General features: G+C 33.5%; 1 protein-coding gene across 1 annotated transcript; it reads right to left on the bottom strand.

The window, feature by feature from the left end:
• Positions 1-900: 900 nt before the first annotated feature.
• Positions 901-14,797, bottom strand: LOC107908068 (probable LRR receptor-like serine/threonine-protein kinase At1g51880). The gene is made up of 14 exons (XM_041078480.1): positions 14,517-14,797; positions 6,268-6,820; positions 4,985-5,499; positions 4,634-4,763; positions 4,426-4,497; positions 4,158-4,229; positions 3,958-4,038; positions 3,520-3,680; positions 3,088-3,314; positions 2,843-2,980; positions 2,130-2,292; positions 1,930-1,992; positions 1,634-1,826; positions 901-1,516 (listed from the first exon to the last, which is right to left on the bottom strand). The coding sequence occupies exons 1-14, from the start codon at positions 14,656-14,658 to the stop codon at positions 1,126-1,128; spliced, it is 2,901 nt and encodes a 966-aa protein (XP_040934414.1). The 5' UTR covers positions 14,659-14,797; the 3' UTR covers positions 901-1,125.
• Positions 14,798-15,349: the final 552 nt, after the last annotated feature.

Below are 15,349 nucleotides of genomic sequence, written 5' to 3'. Positions count from 1 at the left end.
GGTAGCCCCAATTTCATTTACTACTATTTTTGAATGCTCCTTCTGTAACTAGCAGACATCATTAGTGTCAAGTGGTACATCATGAGATGATCTGATCAAGTTTATTAAAAAAGGTGGTTGACTATTATTTTTATTGTATTCATTATGAATTGGTTATAAATCAAAATTTTTAGAATTAAAATATAATATTAAACATTATTTATCATTTGAATGATATTTATTTTAAATTAAATTTATTCTTTACTTGATTCAAATGAAAATAAAGTAAATCTGAAATTAATTTAGATAAACTTTCAAGTTGAATTACATAATACTTCATTATTATTTATTTTATAGAATTGAAATCATAATTTTTTTTTTACAAAAACAGTAGGTGACAAGCCTTGAGTAATTTTTTTAGAAAATAAATTAAAAAATAAAAATTTCAAAAGAAAATAACGTTAATAAAAATCACTATACATATAGGTATATCTATATTATTTTTGTGTGTTTTTTTCTATATTTTTAATAATTTTTTTGAAATTTCGTTATTTTTTTATTTTATGTTTTTCAGAAAGAAAAGTATGTTTTTTAAAGTCTGGAAATGTTTTATAACTTTTCTTGATTTTTAAAATTTTTTAAAGATTTTCACTTTTTTTTTTCAGATTTTTTTCCATTTTTTTAAAAAAAACATAAAATTAGATGACATGACACAATTTTTTTGTAATGGCAATAACCACTAGGGTGAGGTGTCCAACTTTTGGAAACTTTAGTTACAAAAATAATAAAAAAAAAATCTTTAAATACGAGAGTAATAATTTGATGCAATTTTGGAGGCAAATAGTATTACCATGTTTATTCCCTAACGTATCAAACACTGTTATCGAGAATACCGTATTGAATCAAAACTTGATCATTGTATACAAACAAAATTTGATCATTGAATATATATTCAGATGTGGAAATGTTACAAATTCTATTACAAAGATGATTTGTAGTTAAAATTATCATTTGAAATACACAGAGAGACGGACGCATGCACCCACACCAAGAGTTTGGTGATAAAGATACTAGCCATAGAATGCTACTAAAATGTGTTTTTAAGAAATTACAATTCCAACGAATTTTGGTCCGAAAGAACTCTCACTACCTAGCCCTGGGAAGCGTATATGAGTATGACGCCATCTCCAAAGAAGTCATCTCAATTTGGACATTCTGATCATTTCTTCCAATACATTCCTTCAGTTCTGCTATTACTTGACTGATGTCTGGTCTTTGTTTTGAAGTTCGTTGTGCACACCACATAGCTATTTCCACAGCTTTCCAGGCGGCATTGACATCGAAACCACTTCCCAATCTAGGATCAATGATCTTTCGAATATCTCCCTCCTCAATCATAGGTGTCACCCAGTCAACTATGTGCATGATGTGCTCAGTGTTTGTTATTTGTACAGGCAGCACAGTGATTAGCTCAAATAGGATTATACCGAAGCTGTAAACATCACTTTTCTTGTTCAAGGTTCCTGATGCATGCAACCTACATAAAAATGGGTAAAAGGGGTTTTTTTTTTTTTTCGTGACTAAGATGTTTACTGCAATCATTAGAAAGGGTTATCTGAATGCAAGTATAAATCCAATTAGTTTTAGATCTTACTCAGGGTCAATATATCCAGGGGTGCCAGCAAGGGCAGTGGATATCGAAGAGGTACTGGTATCCATAGAGAAAGCTCTAGACAACCCAAAATCAGCTATCTTTGCTTGCATGTTTTCAGTCAATAAGATGTTGGAAGGTTTTAGATCTCTGTGGACTATGGGTGGCTTACAGCCATTATGCAGATAGTCCAACCCTGCAACATAAGTGATGAGTCAATTAAAGCTATTGTAAAGGGGAAAGATCAAAATTGAGGCAAAAGAATGGAAAGCATTTGAGTAATTAAAGAGTTCCTATACCTTGTGCAGCATCTACCGCAATTTGAAGTCTTTGGTTCCAATTTAAAACAGTTGTTTTTGTCGCTGCAAGCAAAAAACATCAGCTATCCGTTAGGGTGGTCAAAGTGAATTTAGGCGTGCAACTGCATAGACAATAACTTAAAAGATCGGTTCACCCTAAACATAAAAACTTAGAATATACGTGATATCATCATCCATACAAAATAAATGCTGCCTCAGGTTTCCATTAGACATGAATGTTGGGAAGAAACCGAACAACCGAAACAAAGCGAAAGCACAACCGGTGTTCTTTCTCTCCTTATAACTCCTGTAAAAATTATGGCAAGCACAATAGCACAAGATATGTTCTCTAGCAACCTTAATCAACCACAAATCAACTAATGCAACCACAACAAAAATAAATAGAGACACCAATATTTTTACGTGGAAAACCCCTCTAAATTAAGGGTAAAAACCACGGGACTTTAGAGTCCGATAAAGAGCTCCACTATCATCAAATGTTCAACTACAAGATCACAATATCAAGCCTACAACAAGCATTCAACTCCGACAAGGCTAACAACATGTAATCTTTAGCAAAAGAGAGAAAAATGAGAGAACATCACCAAAAACGTAGCTGCTGAAAAAATGGGTATTTCCGACGCTACAAGACTCGGATGAAAAATCCGAGCGTACAAAGTCAAGAACACCTTATCACCTAGCTGCTGTCCAAAAATCAGCTCAATCGAACCACGGATGGACCTTCGATCGAAGAGTTGATCACTGCTGCACCAAGCTTGAAAATCTGATTTTTTTCTATTCTCTTTCTCTCTATTTTTTCTTTAGCTCTCTGCTAAAATTTTTGCCCAACACCCGTTAAAAACCCAAAATGGCTTTTTTTTGACAAAACCAAAGAAGGTACAAAACATTATGGCATAAAATATGGGTTTCCCACATAGTGGGACCCATACCCAACAATGAACTCATAAACAAGTGCCATGTGGTCATCCTCCTTGCAGTAACCGATTAGAGAAACAAGGTTCTTATGATGTACGATCATCAAAGATTGCGCCTGTATGATTTCAAATAATTAATACGTCATCTTATATGCAAATGAGCATGTAAACATGAAATGAAACTTTCAAACTTATAGTTGAAAAGGATAGCAACACATCTAACCTCTGCTTGGAATTCCTTATATCCTTGCTTTGATGATGAAGAAAGCAACTTCACTGCTACTGGCGTGCCATCGTTTAGGTGACCATGGAACACCTTTCCGAACCCGCCCTCTCCAATTCCGGTCTTAAAGTTAGCAGTAATTGTAACAATCTCAGAGTAAGTAAATGGCTGATTCTTGGACTTCAAAAACTCTTCCTTATTCGATGCAGTGGTATTATTAACAACTTCTACAACAATTGGGGAAGCAGTATTAAATCAAGCCATCATATTAGCAACAACATTCACCTTTTTACTTTCATTTCTTTGTTTGTTTCTGGATGAATAAGATATTTACTTAAAGCTCAAACAAACTAAACACATTATACAAAAAAGTGCAACCAGCCAAAAGAAGGAAAAGAAAATTAATTTATGGACATGAAGGAGTGAAAATACCAGTTTGTTTTCTCTTTCTTTTCCTATGAAAGATGAATAGAACGCTTAGGAGGATAACAAGGGCCACAGCAGCTATAATGGATACGACAACTGGAACAATAAACTTCTTGCTATTTCCTTCACAAGGATCCCTATGACATGATGTTTGGTTTTCATCGAAACTGCCATTGAGCGGAACAGATAAATACCGGGATGCATCAGTTGAAAATATGACCAAAATGATCCAATAATACCATAAGAAATAATTTTGAAATGTGAAACGATAAAGAGAATCTACATAAGAAATAATAGGCCACTAATCTTAACCTAAGAGTGAAAAGAAAATATCATATTCTCTCTTTATCTGTATATATATATATGTAGGATAAGCTGCGTCATAGGAACTTGACAGTAAGGTGAGCTAAAAAATTTGTGCTAGTGTAGGAAATGAGAGAGAACCTTAGAAGCAGTGACCCATGATCAGATTTATCCTTGAGAGATTGGGGAATTGGACCCTTGAGCTTGTTTCCCGATATATTTCTACACAACAAGTGTTAGATTTATATCATTAACAATTTTCTTAAACAGGAATTGCGCATATATAATATATTATATCACAAAGCCTATAAATAAAAATCGGTTCAGTCAAGAAAACTTACAGGGATTTCAATTTTGGCAAAGTTGCTAAAACATCTGGCACAGATCCAGTCAAATCATTGTATGATAAATCACTGCAGGAAAAAGGGTGAAATATGTCAAATGTGGAATGCAAACTTCATGACCTTCCTAAAACTAGAATCTGCAAACATGGAAGAGAAGTGTTGAGTGAAGGATTTAAAAGGATTTGCTAGACCAGATATCATGCAGCTATGGGTTGGGTACGGTTCTGAATTAGCTTGGACACTATAAGTTTAGTACAATACATACATAGACTGTAGCTCCAGGAGATGAGCCAGCGATGGAGATATCTCCCCTGTTAATTTACTTGAACTCAGGTTCCTGCACAGAATCAAATGTGGTGTACCATTATCATAAATAATTCAGTTATCTAACAGTTTTGTATTTGTCAAGAAAAGCCTTCAAAATGAAATTGATCTACAATAAATACTCTTTGGATAATTTGAAGTGCACTCACAGTGAGATTATCCTTGGAGGACTGCCAAAATGGCAGCTCAGACCACTCCATGAATAGCCTTTTGGGAGGCATGGATCTCCTTGCCAGTCATCTCTATTGTATGTATGCTTTATGGACATGATAGCATTAACTATGATAATTCAGAATAGAAATGTAAGGAATCAGGTAATCAAATATAAATATACAAAAATTGTTTTTTCTTCTCTCTGTAAAATAAATTGTAATGACATTCAGCCATAAGAGCGAAACATGTTCTCATTTGCTAATCCATGGTTAGCAAATTCCAGATTGCAGATTTTCTTTTCGTGAAAAGGATGAAAAATGAAATCATTCATAAAAATAGAAAGGTACCATCTGATGGGTCTGTAGCGGAATCGGTGAATTGTTTAAGTTGGTAATACTCAAGCGCATTGAGGATTGGAGGAAGGCCAGACTCCATTGTTGTAGAAATAGTAAAAGTAATGTTCCCTTCAACTGTCCGCAATCTCTGGAAACTTATGGACAATGGTTTTAAGTATTCAAGAGTGAAAGGTCCTTGCGTGATACCATTCACAGTTATACTTATTTCTCTCTGTTTATCCTCAAAAAACTCAAGTTCAGCAAAGTGAAAGTAAAGATTATAGTCATAGCTAGAAGCAAAAGAGGATGAGTAACTCAAGGAATTGGAGCCATTAAAGGGCCGAACAGCTGTTCTCAACACCTCAACAGGTAGTTTATACAAATTACCGCTGCCTTGAGTATCAATATCCGATGAGGTATTAATTGGAACAGAACGTGGAAGTTGGGAGGGATACCAGACACGGTCATAAATATCATCCTTGTACCTATTCCAGGAGAGACTTTGGCGTCCGTACAATACACTCATTCACTTCACCACAAAACATTCATAGTAGAGAAAGGATCCATGCCAAAAGGATCAAAGATGAACTAAATGAACCATAAAATTACCCCAATATAAAGCTCATGCATTTGGTAATCACTTTGACGTGGGTTCAACTTCGCTTCTTTGGGAAGGGTTATGAATACTTAATTATTATATCAAAGTTTTTTTTGAGGAGTCTAATTGGAATTTTCTAAAACCTTCAAAGGAAAATTTAGGAGGTCTAATTAAATTTTTTCTAAAATTTTCCAAAAATTGGCAGGGGCCTTGGCCCCATAAGGATCCGCCCCCGATGGTGAAGTTTGTTTTGGCTAAAAAAGTTAATAATCTAGCATGCTACTAAATCTTTATGTTTTTTTTAATTGGGTAAATTACACTATGGTCACTTTTGTTTATCTTACTTTACATTTTAGTTATTTATGTTTGAAATGTTACGTTTTAGTAATTTACGTTATCGTGTTGTAATATTTTAGTCATTGACTCGTTACTTTTTAGTCATTAACTTCAAGTAACGAGTCAGTGACTAAAATATTACAACACGATAACGTAAATGATTAAAACATAACATTTCAAACATAAATGATTAAAATGTAATCTATGTTAAACAAATGCGATAATAGGTGCAGTTTACCCTTTTTTATTTGCAAACTTACGGATGGTTCAGGCTGATAGAAATGAGATTGTTGCAGATATTTAGATGCAGGGTTTTGGATAAATAATACAAATACAAGTGTCAAAGGATTCGACTGCTTACCTGACACCAGGCGACTGACCAGGGTAGGAGCTTAGGTCGTACAACCCTATGTTTATTAGTTCCAATGAAGACCCATTTCCATAAGTTGAAATGTTTGAAGGTCGAATCTCCAATGCAGAAATAAAAGGAGTTCCAGTACCAGTGTTCGCAAGACACACATACTCAGTATCTGCAGGAAAAACGTGAATAATTTCGTAGAAAAACCCTTCAAAGTTTGTGAGATTCACGGTTGTCCAGTAATTAACCCCGAGATACAAGTCGAACTTGGGGATCTTATTCTTGCGATCGTAGTTCCCGTAAGCAAAGGAAGCTCTGATTCGGAAGCTGTTGTTTGTAGCTTGTTCAAGTTTGAGGGTGTAGCAATTCTTCATTCCATTCGGAAAACTCCTCACGGTCTCGTAACGCTTTCCGAATTGTTCATTGTTTAAAAAGTATTCTGGAAACGTGTCGTGGTTTTCGCCACTGCTGATGAATTCTGTATCTGACTTGAACCGTATCCCAGTTGAATTGTCGAAGTAGTCATCCTCCACCCCACAATCAATGCTTACGAAACCTTTTATAAGTAATGAAAGTGAATATGCAAGAGATCGTTAATGGTTATGGAAGAAAGCATTTATCCTCTATATGTGCACTAGAAATTGACTTTAGAAAGGCTTTTGACTCTTTAAATTGGGAGTTTATTATGCGAGTGTCGAGAGCTTTTGAATTCCTTAATATATTTTTTGGATGGATCAGGGCTTGTTACTAAGCCATGGGTTTTTTTTTTCTGGAGCAAAGGGTGCAAGGCAAGGGAACCCTTTGTCGCCTTACCTTCTCATCATTGGGATAAACTTTCTCTTAAGGCTTCTGAATTTGGCAGATTCTCACAAAGTCTTTCATTTTCATCCTAAATGTAAGAAGTTGCAGCTAACTCACTTAAACTTTGCTGATGATTTGCGAGTTTTCGTTAAAGGTTCAATTGCTTCTGTTGTTGCCACAAAAGAAATTTTGGATTGTTTCTACTATATTTCTGGATTGCAAATTAACACTTCTAAAAGTGAGTTATTTAGCTCAGGAATAAGTCAAAGTGATCTAGAGAGGATAGTGGTGCTCACTGGTATTAAATTGGGGACACTACCAGTTGGATAATTAGGAGTTCCACTTGTTGCTAGGAACTTAAAGGAGAGTGATTGCAGAGTCCTTGTTGATAAAATCACTCAGAGGATTAGGAGTTGGACAACAAAGTGTCTCCCATTTGCTGCAAATTGCAACTTTTGCAATCTGTGATTTTTAGTATGCAAAATTTCTAGTGTAGGTTCTTACTTATTCCTTTGTTAAGAAGATTTCTCAATTGTGCAATTCCTTCCTATGGAGTGGGAGTAAAAGTTAGTTTGGAGAGGGTTTGCTATCCTAAGAGTGAAGGGGACCTTGGAATTAAAGATTTGTCGATATGGAATAAAGCATGCATCCTTAGAAATCTCTGGTCCATTTGGATGAAAGCAGGATCATTATGGGTGGCTTCGATTGATTTATATAGGTTGAGAGGTTGCTGTGTTCTTGAAGTTCAGTCTTGTTCTTGGCATTGCTGGGCAAGGAAAAAATTGTTAAGGCTCAGATCCTCATTACCCTCATTAGGGGGTCTGCAAGAGGATTTTAAATCGTGCAAAGTATGGGAAAAGTTAAGAGAAAAGATAGAAAAGGTTATGGTTAACTATATATGTGGAAATTGTGTATTTGGTAAAATTTTTACTTGTATTTTCATTCGTTCAATGAATGTATTTATACAAATTACAAGAGAAGAAAACTGACTAAACTGACTATTAACAAACTAAACTATAGTTTGTTAATTCTAACAAACTTTGACTATTTCGACTAATTAAATTAGCAATATACTAATTTAATATACTAACATCCCCCCTCAAGCTAGAGAATGTATATTCAACATGCCTAGCTTGAACAAATTTTCTCGAAATTGAGCAGTAGCCAAGGATTTGGTAAACATGTCAGCCAACTGATCTTTAGAAGAACAAGGCAACAATTGTATCACACCAGTTGAAACTTTCTCCCTTACAATATGACAATCAATCTCGATGTGTTTTGTTCTTTCATGGAATGTTGGATTAGCAGCTATCTGTAAAGTAGAATTATTATCACAATACAATCTTGTTGATGAAGAAACTGGTTGATGAAGATCATCAAGTAGATAGTGCAACCATTGAATTTCACAAGCTGCTGCTGCTAATGCTCGATACTCAGCTTCAGAGGATGAGCGAGACACTGTGGTTTGCTTCTTTGCTTTCCAACTAATAAGGGAGTCACCAAGAAAAATACAAAAACCACTTATAGATCGTCTGGTTTCTGGACAACCAGCCCAATCAGAATCACTAAAGCCTCGAAGTAGCAAAGAAGAAGTTGCTGAGAAAAATATTCCAGAACTAGGAGAGTTCTTTAAGTAGCGCAATACATGATGAGCTGCCTGAAGATGCAACACAGTTGGTTTATCCAAGAATTGACTTAGCTACTGAACTGCAAATGAAATGTCTGGTTGTGTTGATGTAAGATAAATGAGTCGACCAACCAGCTGTCTATAGAGTGTATTATCAGCAAGTAATTCACTGTCATCACTTCACAATTTTGAGCTTGATTTGGTTGCCATTGGAGTTTTTGCTGGTTTACATTCCATGAAGCCACTATCAGTCAAAATCTCAAGACAATACTTCCTTTGAGATAAATGAATTCCTGCAGTTGACCTTGCAATCTCGAGACCAAGAAAATACTTAAGCTCACCAAGATCTTTGATTTTAAATGCCTGATCTAGAAAACTCTTAACTGTAGAAATTTCATGTTGATTATTACCAGCCAATATCATATCATCAACATAAACAAGCAAGGCTGTAAAAGAATCATTTTCCTTTTTGACAAAGAGAGAATGATCAGAGGAGGATTGTTTGTAGCCAAGGGATAAAAGAGAAGCTATAAGTTTGGAGAACCATTGTCTGCTAGCTTGTTTTAAGCCATATAGAGATTTTTGTAATTTGCAGACTTTGCTCTTGTCTAATCCTTCAAATCCAGGGGGCAACTTCATGTAAACTTCCTCATTCAATTCACCATGTAAGAACGCATTATTGACATCTAACTGCTGGAGAAACCAATTCTGAGATGCAGCTAAAGCAAGAAGAAGTCGCACAGTAGTAATCTTTGCAACTGGAGAGAAAGTGTCAAAATAATCAACACCTTCTCGTTGTGTGTATCCCTTAGCAACCAGGTGAGCTTTGTATCGCTCAATTGAGCCATCAGCCTTATGTTTGACTCGAAAAACCCATTTGCAACCAATTGCTTGCTTACCAAGTGGTAACTCAGTAATAATCCAGGTCTTAGTTTGTTCAAGAGCAGTAATCTCAGCTTGCATTGCCTCTCGCCAATGTAAATGTTTTACGGCTTGTGTGTATGTTTTTGGTTCGGTAGTGGCAGTAATGGCTAAAGTATAGTGTAAATGTGTAGCTGAAAGGTTTGAATAGGAAAAAGTTTGAGTAAGAGAGTAATTATTACCTGGGAGAAGATTGGTACCAGCCTGCAAAGAAGAGCATTGATAATCATTCAAATAACGAGGTGGTTGTCTGTTTCTTGTAGGACGGGTTACATTTGGAGTTGGTGGTTCAATATGTGGTTTATCATGTGGTTCAGTATTTATGGGTGGTGGTTCAATATGTGGTTCAGTATTTGTGGGTGGTGATGGTGTTTCAATAGAAGAAGATGAATCTGATATAGGTTCATCATAGGTAGGAGAGGAAGCTAAAACTGGTAATGAAGGTGATGAAGGAGACAAGGAACTGTGAAGAAATGGAAAATGATGTTCATGAAAGGTTACATTTCGAGAGATGAAAATGATTTTGGTATCTAAGTCGAAAAGTACATAACCTTTAACTGTAGGTGAAAGGCCAAGATAAATACATGTTCGAGAACGTGAATCAAATTTATGCCTATGAGCTGTTAAAGTAGATGCATAAGTCAAACAACCAAAAACTTTTAGAATAGAGTAATCTGGTTTGGTTTGGTGAAACTTTTCATAAGGTGTAAAGTTGGAAAGGAGAGGTGTAGGTGTTCTATTTATGAGATAGACAGCATGTAAGACTGAATATCCCTAGAAATATTGAGGTGTATGAGAATGAAACAAGAGGGCTCGAGCAACATTTAAAATATGTTGATGTTTTCGTTCCACCAAGCCATTTTGTTGTGGTGTTTCCACACAAGATGTTTGATGTATGGTTCCTTTAGAAGCATAAAAAGAAGGCATAGCAAATTCAGAACCATTATCAGATCGAATCACTTTAATTTTGGCTGAAAATTGGGTCTCAACCATTTGGAAAAAATTTTGAATATGTTCTCGAACTTCAGACTTTGTTTTTAAAAGAATAAGCCAGGTATAACGGCTGTAATCATCAACAATTGTCAAGAAATATTTATGGCCATTAATAGAAACAAGAGGATTAGGGCCCCAAATATCAGCATGTATAAGATCAAATCTCTTTATGGAAACAGAATTGCTTACAGGAAAAGAAAGCTTTTTGTGCCTTGCCAAGTGACACGTTTTACAAGCTGAATTATCAAAAAGTTGTAAAGTAGGTATTTCTGATAAAAGGAGTTTTATTCTCGAGTCTGAAAGATGACCAAGACGAGAATGCCATACATCTGTAGTAGGAGTAGGAGTAAAGGTTGTAGTAGAAAGGGTAAAAGTTTGAGATGGATAGTCAAGTAGATAAAGACCTCGATATGCTCTAGCTGTACCAATCATCTTCCAGGATGGGAGAGCCTGTATCTTGCAAACATTAGAATAAAAGGTAAAACAACATGGCAAAGTAGTAGTAAGTTTGGTTACAGAAAGCAAATGGAAGGTAAAAGCTGGAATATAAAGAACATCATGTAAACATAAATGTTCATGAAAAATAACAGTACCAGATATACATGCTTCAAGTTTGGTACCATTAGGTAAAGTAACAAGGATGGGTTTAATATGTTTATATGAGGCAAAAGATGATAAAGAATAGGTAATATGATCAGTAGCACCAGTATCAATGATCCAAAAAGGAGTTAAAGATATACCTTCAGTGGTAGCAAGAGTAAAGTGAGAGTCACGGATAACATTGTTGGTTAAAGAGGTAGAAGAGGGAATGGATGGAGAGGGTGATGGTTTGAGTAAAGCAAGAAGCTGAGAATATTGCTCTTGAGTCAAAGTAAAACCAGAATTATTAGATGAGGAATCACTTAGTGTTGAAGTAGGTGGAGGCTCAGCAACATCATCAGAATAAACATTGTTGACATGAGCCTGACCCTTTGCCCTGTATCCATTATTATAACCATTCTTGCGAAAACATGTTTCAATTGTATGACGAGGCCTTTGACAGAAAATACACCATCTTTTGTCAACAGTTGAAGAAGAAGCATCAAATCGCTTAGTAACAGCATTCACACTAGAGGTATTATCAGAGGAAGACAGATTATTAACAAACACCTTTGAACTTCCAGTATTGAACTGTCTTTCTTGTTGAATCACCATAGAAAAAGCCTTATTAATGGATAGCAAAGGATCTAAAAGCATAATCTGAGATCGCGCACCAGTAAATTTATCATTAAGACCTTTAAGAAAGCGAATCACATAGTCATCATCATGATAATGCTTGATAGTAGTCAAAACACCACAAGAACAAGGTGTATTGCAAGAACAGCGAGGAAGAGGCCTAAAATGTAACAACTCATCCCAGAAAATCTTGAGTTCAGTAAAATAGTCTGTAACTGACCGATCATCTTGCTTAAAAGATGAAATCTCATCTTGCAAATCAGAGATTTGATAAACATCACCTTGATAAAATCGTTCTCGAAGATCATTCCAGATATCAAATGCAGTATTAACCCAAAGAACACTGCTAAAGATGAAGGAACTGATAGAGTGATTAAGCCAAAAAATTACCATGGTGTTACATCGTTCCCAAGCAGGATAAAGAGAATCAGTGTCAGATGGTACTGTAATGCTTCCATCAACAAACTGAAGCTTGTTCTTCGAGAGAAGTGCAAGACGCATTGCACGAGACCAAGAATGATAGTTGGAACTATTGAGAGCTGGTGAAACAAGTATAAGCGAAGGATTTTCATTTGGATGCAAATAATAAGGACAGGAAATAGGAATTGTAGGATCAGAAAGCTCAATCGTTGATGAATTAACAGGCATAATGGAAAAAGAATCCAGGAAAATGCCAAGAAAATGCAGAAAAGCAGAGAAAATGCGGAAGAATCTTTAAACGTCTGATACCATGTGGAAATTGTGTATTTGGTAAAATTTTTACTTGTATTTTCATTCGTTCAATGAATGTATTTATACAAATTACAAGAGAAGAAAATTGACTAAACTGACTATTAACAAACTAAACTATAGTTTGTTAATTCTAACAAACTTTGACTATTTCGACTAATTAAATTAGCAATATACTAATTTAATATACTAACAATATAGGATCGGCTTTCAGTGAAGTGTAGGATGATGGCTTAGGGGTACCATACTGATCCAAGGTGTGTTCTCTGCAATGGTGAGGACTTGGAAACTGGAGATCATCTCTTTGATTGCTGCTCCTATGCCAGGTTACCTTGGGATTGTATTTTGGGGGCTTGTGGTTTGTGATTGATTCATCATTCTTGGCAGGATAGATATGATTGGCTTCTTATTCATGGAAAGAGCAAATCTTTTGAGTTCAACTATTATTAAAGTTGCTTGAAATGCTTTTATATACTTAATATGGCAGGAAAGAAATAGAAGAATACATGGGGGAGCTCCTTAAGGCCAATTCAAGTCTTGTTCAAACATATTAAATGTTTTGTTAATGATAGGCTTGTTGATATAAAGATTGCTGTAAATGTTTCTAACCATATATGCAGGGGGATAGGGTTTTTGGAATTTTTTTTAGTTGAACTATTTGTAGCAAAAAATTGCTTTCTTTTTTCTATGAATGAAATTTTACTTAATTCAAAAAAGAGTATGGAAAGCTATGTTTTTCTTTCTTTCATGTATATTTTATGAATTTCCATAAAAGATATTTGACAAAAACATCTTATTAATATTTAATTTAAGGATGTGTTTATTTCACCCAAAATATTTATTTATTTATTTATTATATATTTTTTCATATTTATTTAAAGGTAAAATGACTTATTGATTTACATAAAAAAATAAGTCCACTTTTCTTAAAATGACTTATAAAAAGTGTAAGTAGTTTCTTTGAAAACAATTACTCATGAGTAGTTTGATATTATATTGTTTAATGTCAAATGTTATCATATTAATAATAAAACTTTAATTCTAATTTTTAATTTTTTTAAAAACATTAATCTCAAATATTATAAATTTAATATTATTAAATACATATTTATATTTAATTATATAATAAATTATTAATATGATTAATTTAATTTATTATTTTAAAAAAATTATGTAATACTATAATTTTATTTTAATAATAAATATGTATTAAAATTTATAAATATTTAGCAATAAATGCTTATAATATATAATATGAATTTTTTTGGATGAAAATATGATATGCTTAAAATACGAGTATTTTAATATGTCAGTATCTTCTCTCATATATATATATATGTATGCATATAACATGTAAGTTCAAATACTATTTAGATATTTTCTATAATTAAGACTATATAAAATATTATTTTATTATAAAATGAATTCTAATTATCAAAGAAAAATGTTTCTATAATATGTTTAACAAATATAATTTATGTTATGTTTGTTTAACTAAAAACAAATTTTTAAAAAAAATATTTTAGGAAAATTTTTTAAACAGTGAAAAATATTTTATAGAAAATCATCCCATCAATAAAAATATCATTTTCTAAAAGGATTAATCAATTTTTTAAAAATCAATTTTTAAACAAACTAATACAGTGTAATAAAGCCTTTTTATCATAATATTGAGAATTATTAAAAATATCATTTCACAATAAGTGGACTTTGAGATTATTTTTAAACATCTATAAAACACAAAACTTTTACTAAAAGTTTGTTTAAAGCCGGAGAAAATTAGTGAGAACTTGCTTTCATTTATAGAAAAAATTATGGGAATAAAAATACGTTTAATATTATGTGGGATTGTTTAAAATATTCAATTTGCATCAATCCAAAAGATAATTATTTGGTTGTATATAATAAGAAATATTTTTTACTACACACCCATTAATATTGAAAATACAAAAACATAATTTATTACCTGGATTTTCGTCGGTGGCCAGTTTTCTTCTTTGGAGATCATTATTGTTGATTACTCCGGCGGTGGCGGTGGCAGTGGCCAGTATTAGATATCTAAAACAAGTAATGACGAAAACAAAGAGAAGCAATAGATTATGAAGCATCTTCTCTCTCAAAATTGAAGTGTTTCTTAGGTAATAATAGATTGGAGCTAGCAAACGCTTTCCACAAAGCCACCTTCTTTATATTTTTCATTTGTAGTCACAACTGTGAAGTGAAGACCTTATCGTTTCTGGTCAACTCATTGAGCTCGGCTTGTAGTATCCTACCAAAAAAGGGAATAGCCGAATAGGGATACTTTAGTATTGGTTAAAGCACCTAGGAGGTCCCTATACTATAGGGATTAGATCAAATTAGTTCATCTATTATTAAATAAATCAATTTAATCCTTATATTATTAAAAGAATCAAATAAGTTTAAATTGTAACACAGTTAACATTTACTATAGAAAAAATGTCTTGAAAATTATTTGTTTTAATCGTTGTTTAATTCCGAACAAAGGATTTCATTTACAGAACCATAGAAGCTTTAAAAATATTAACTCTATTAAATTGTAAATTGTGTTTTTTAAATAGTAAATGTTAACTCTATTTTAATTTGGCCTTAGTTGATTCTTTGTAATAATACAAGGACTAAATCGATCCATTTAATAGTAGACAAACTAATTTGATCAGGTCCTTACAATAAAGGGATCTCACAGGTACATTTATGCTTTTGTATTTGGTCGTCAAAAAAAGGTTAAATTCTACTATTAGTCCATGTACTTTACGAAAATTCTAAATTTAATCTCTATCT

Source organism: Gossypium hirsutum, chromosome A10 (assembly GCF_007990345.1).
Source record: "Gossypium hirsutum isolate 1008001.06 chromosome A10, Gossypium_hirsutum_v2.1, whole genome shotgun sequence".
NCBI classification, from domain to species: domain Eukaryota; kingdom Viridiplantae; phylum Streptophyta; class Magnoliopsida; order Malvales; family Malvaceae; genus Gossypium; species Gossypium hirsutum.
This window is presented reverse-complemented; position numbering and strand designations above follow the sequence as displayed.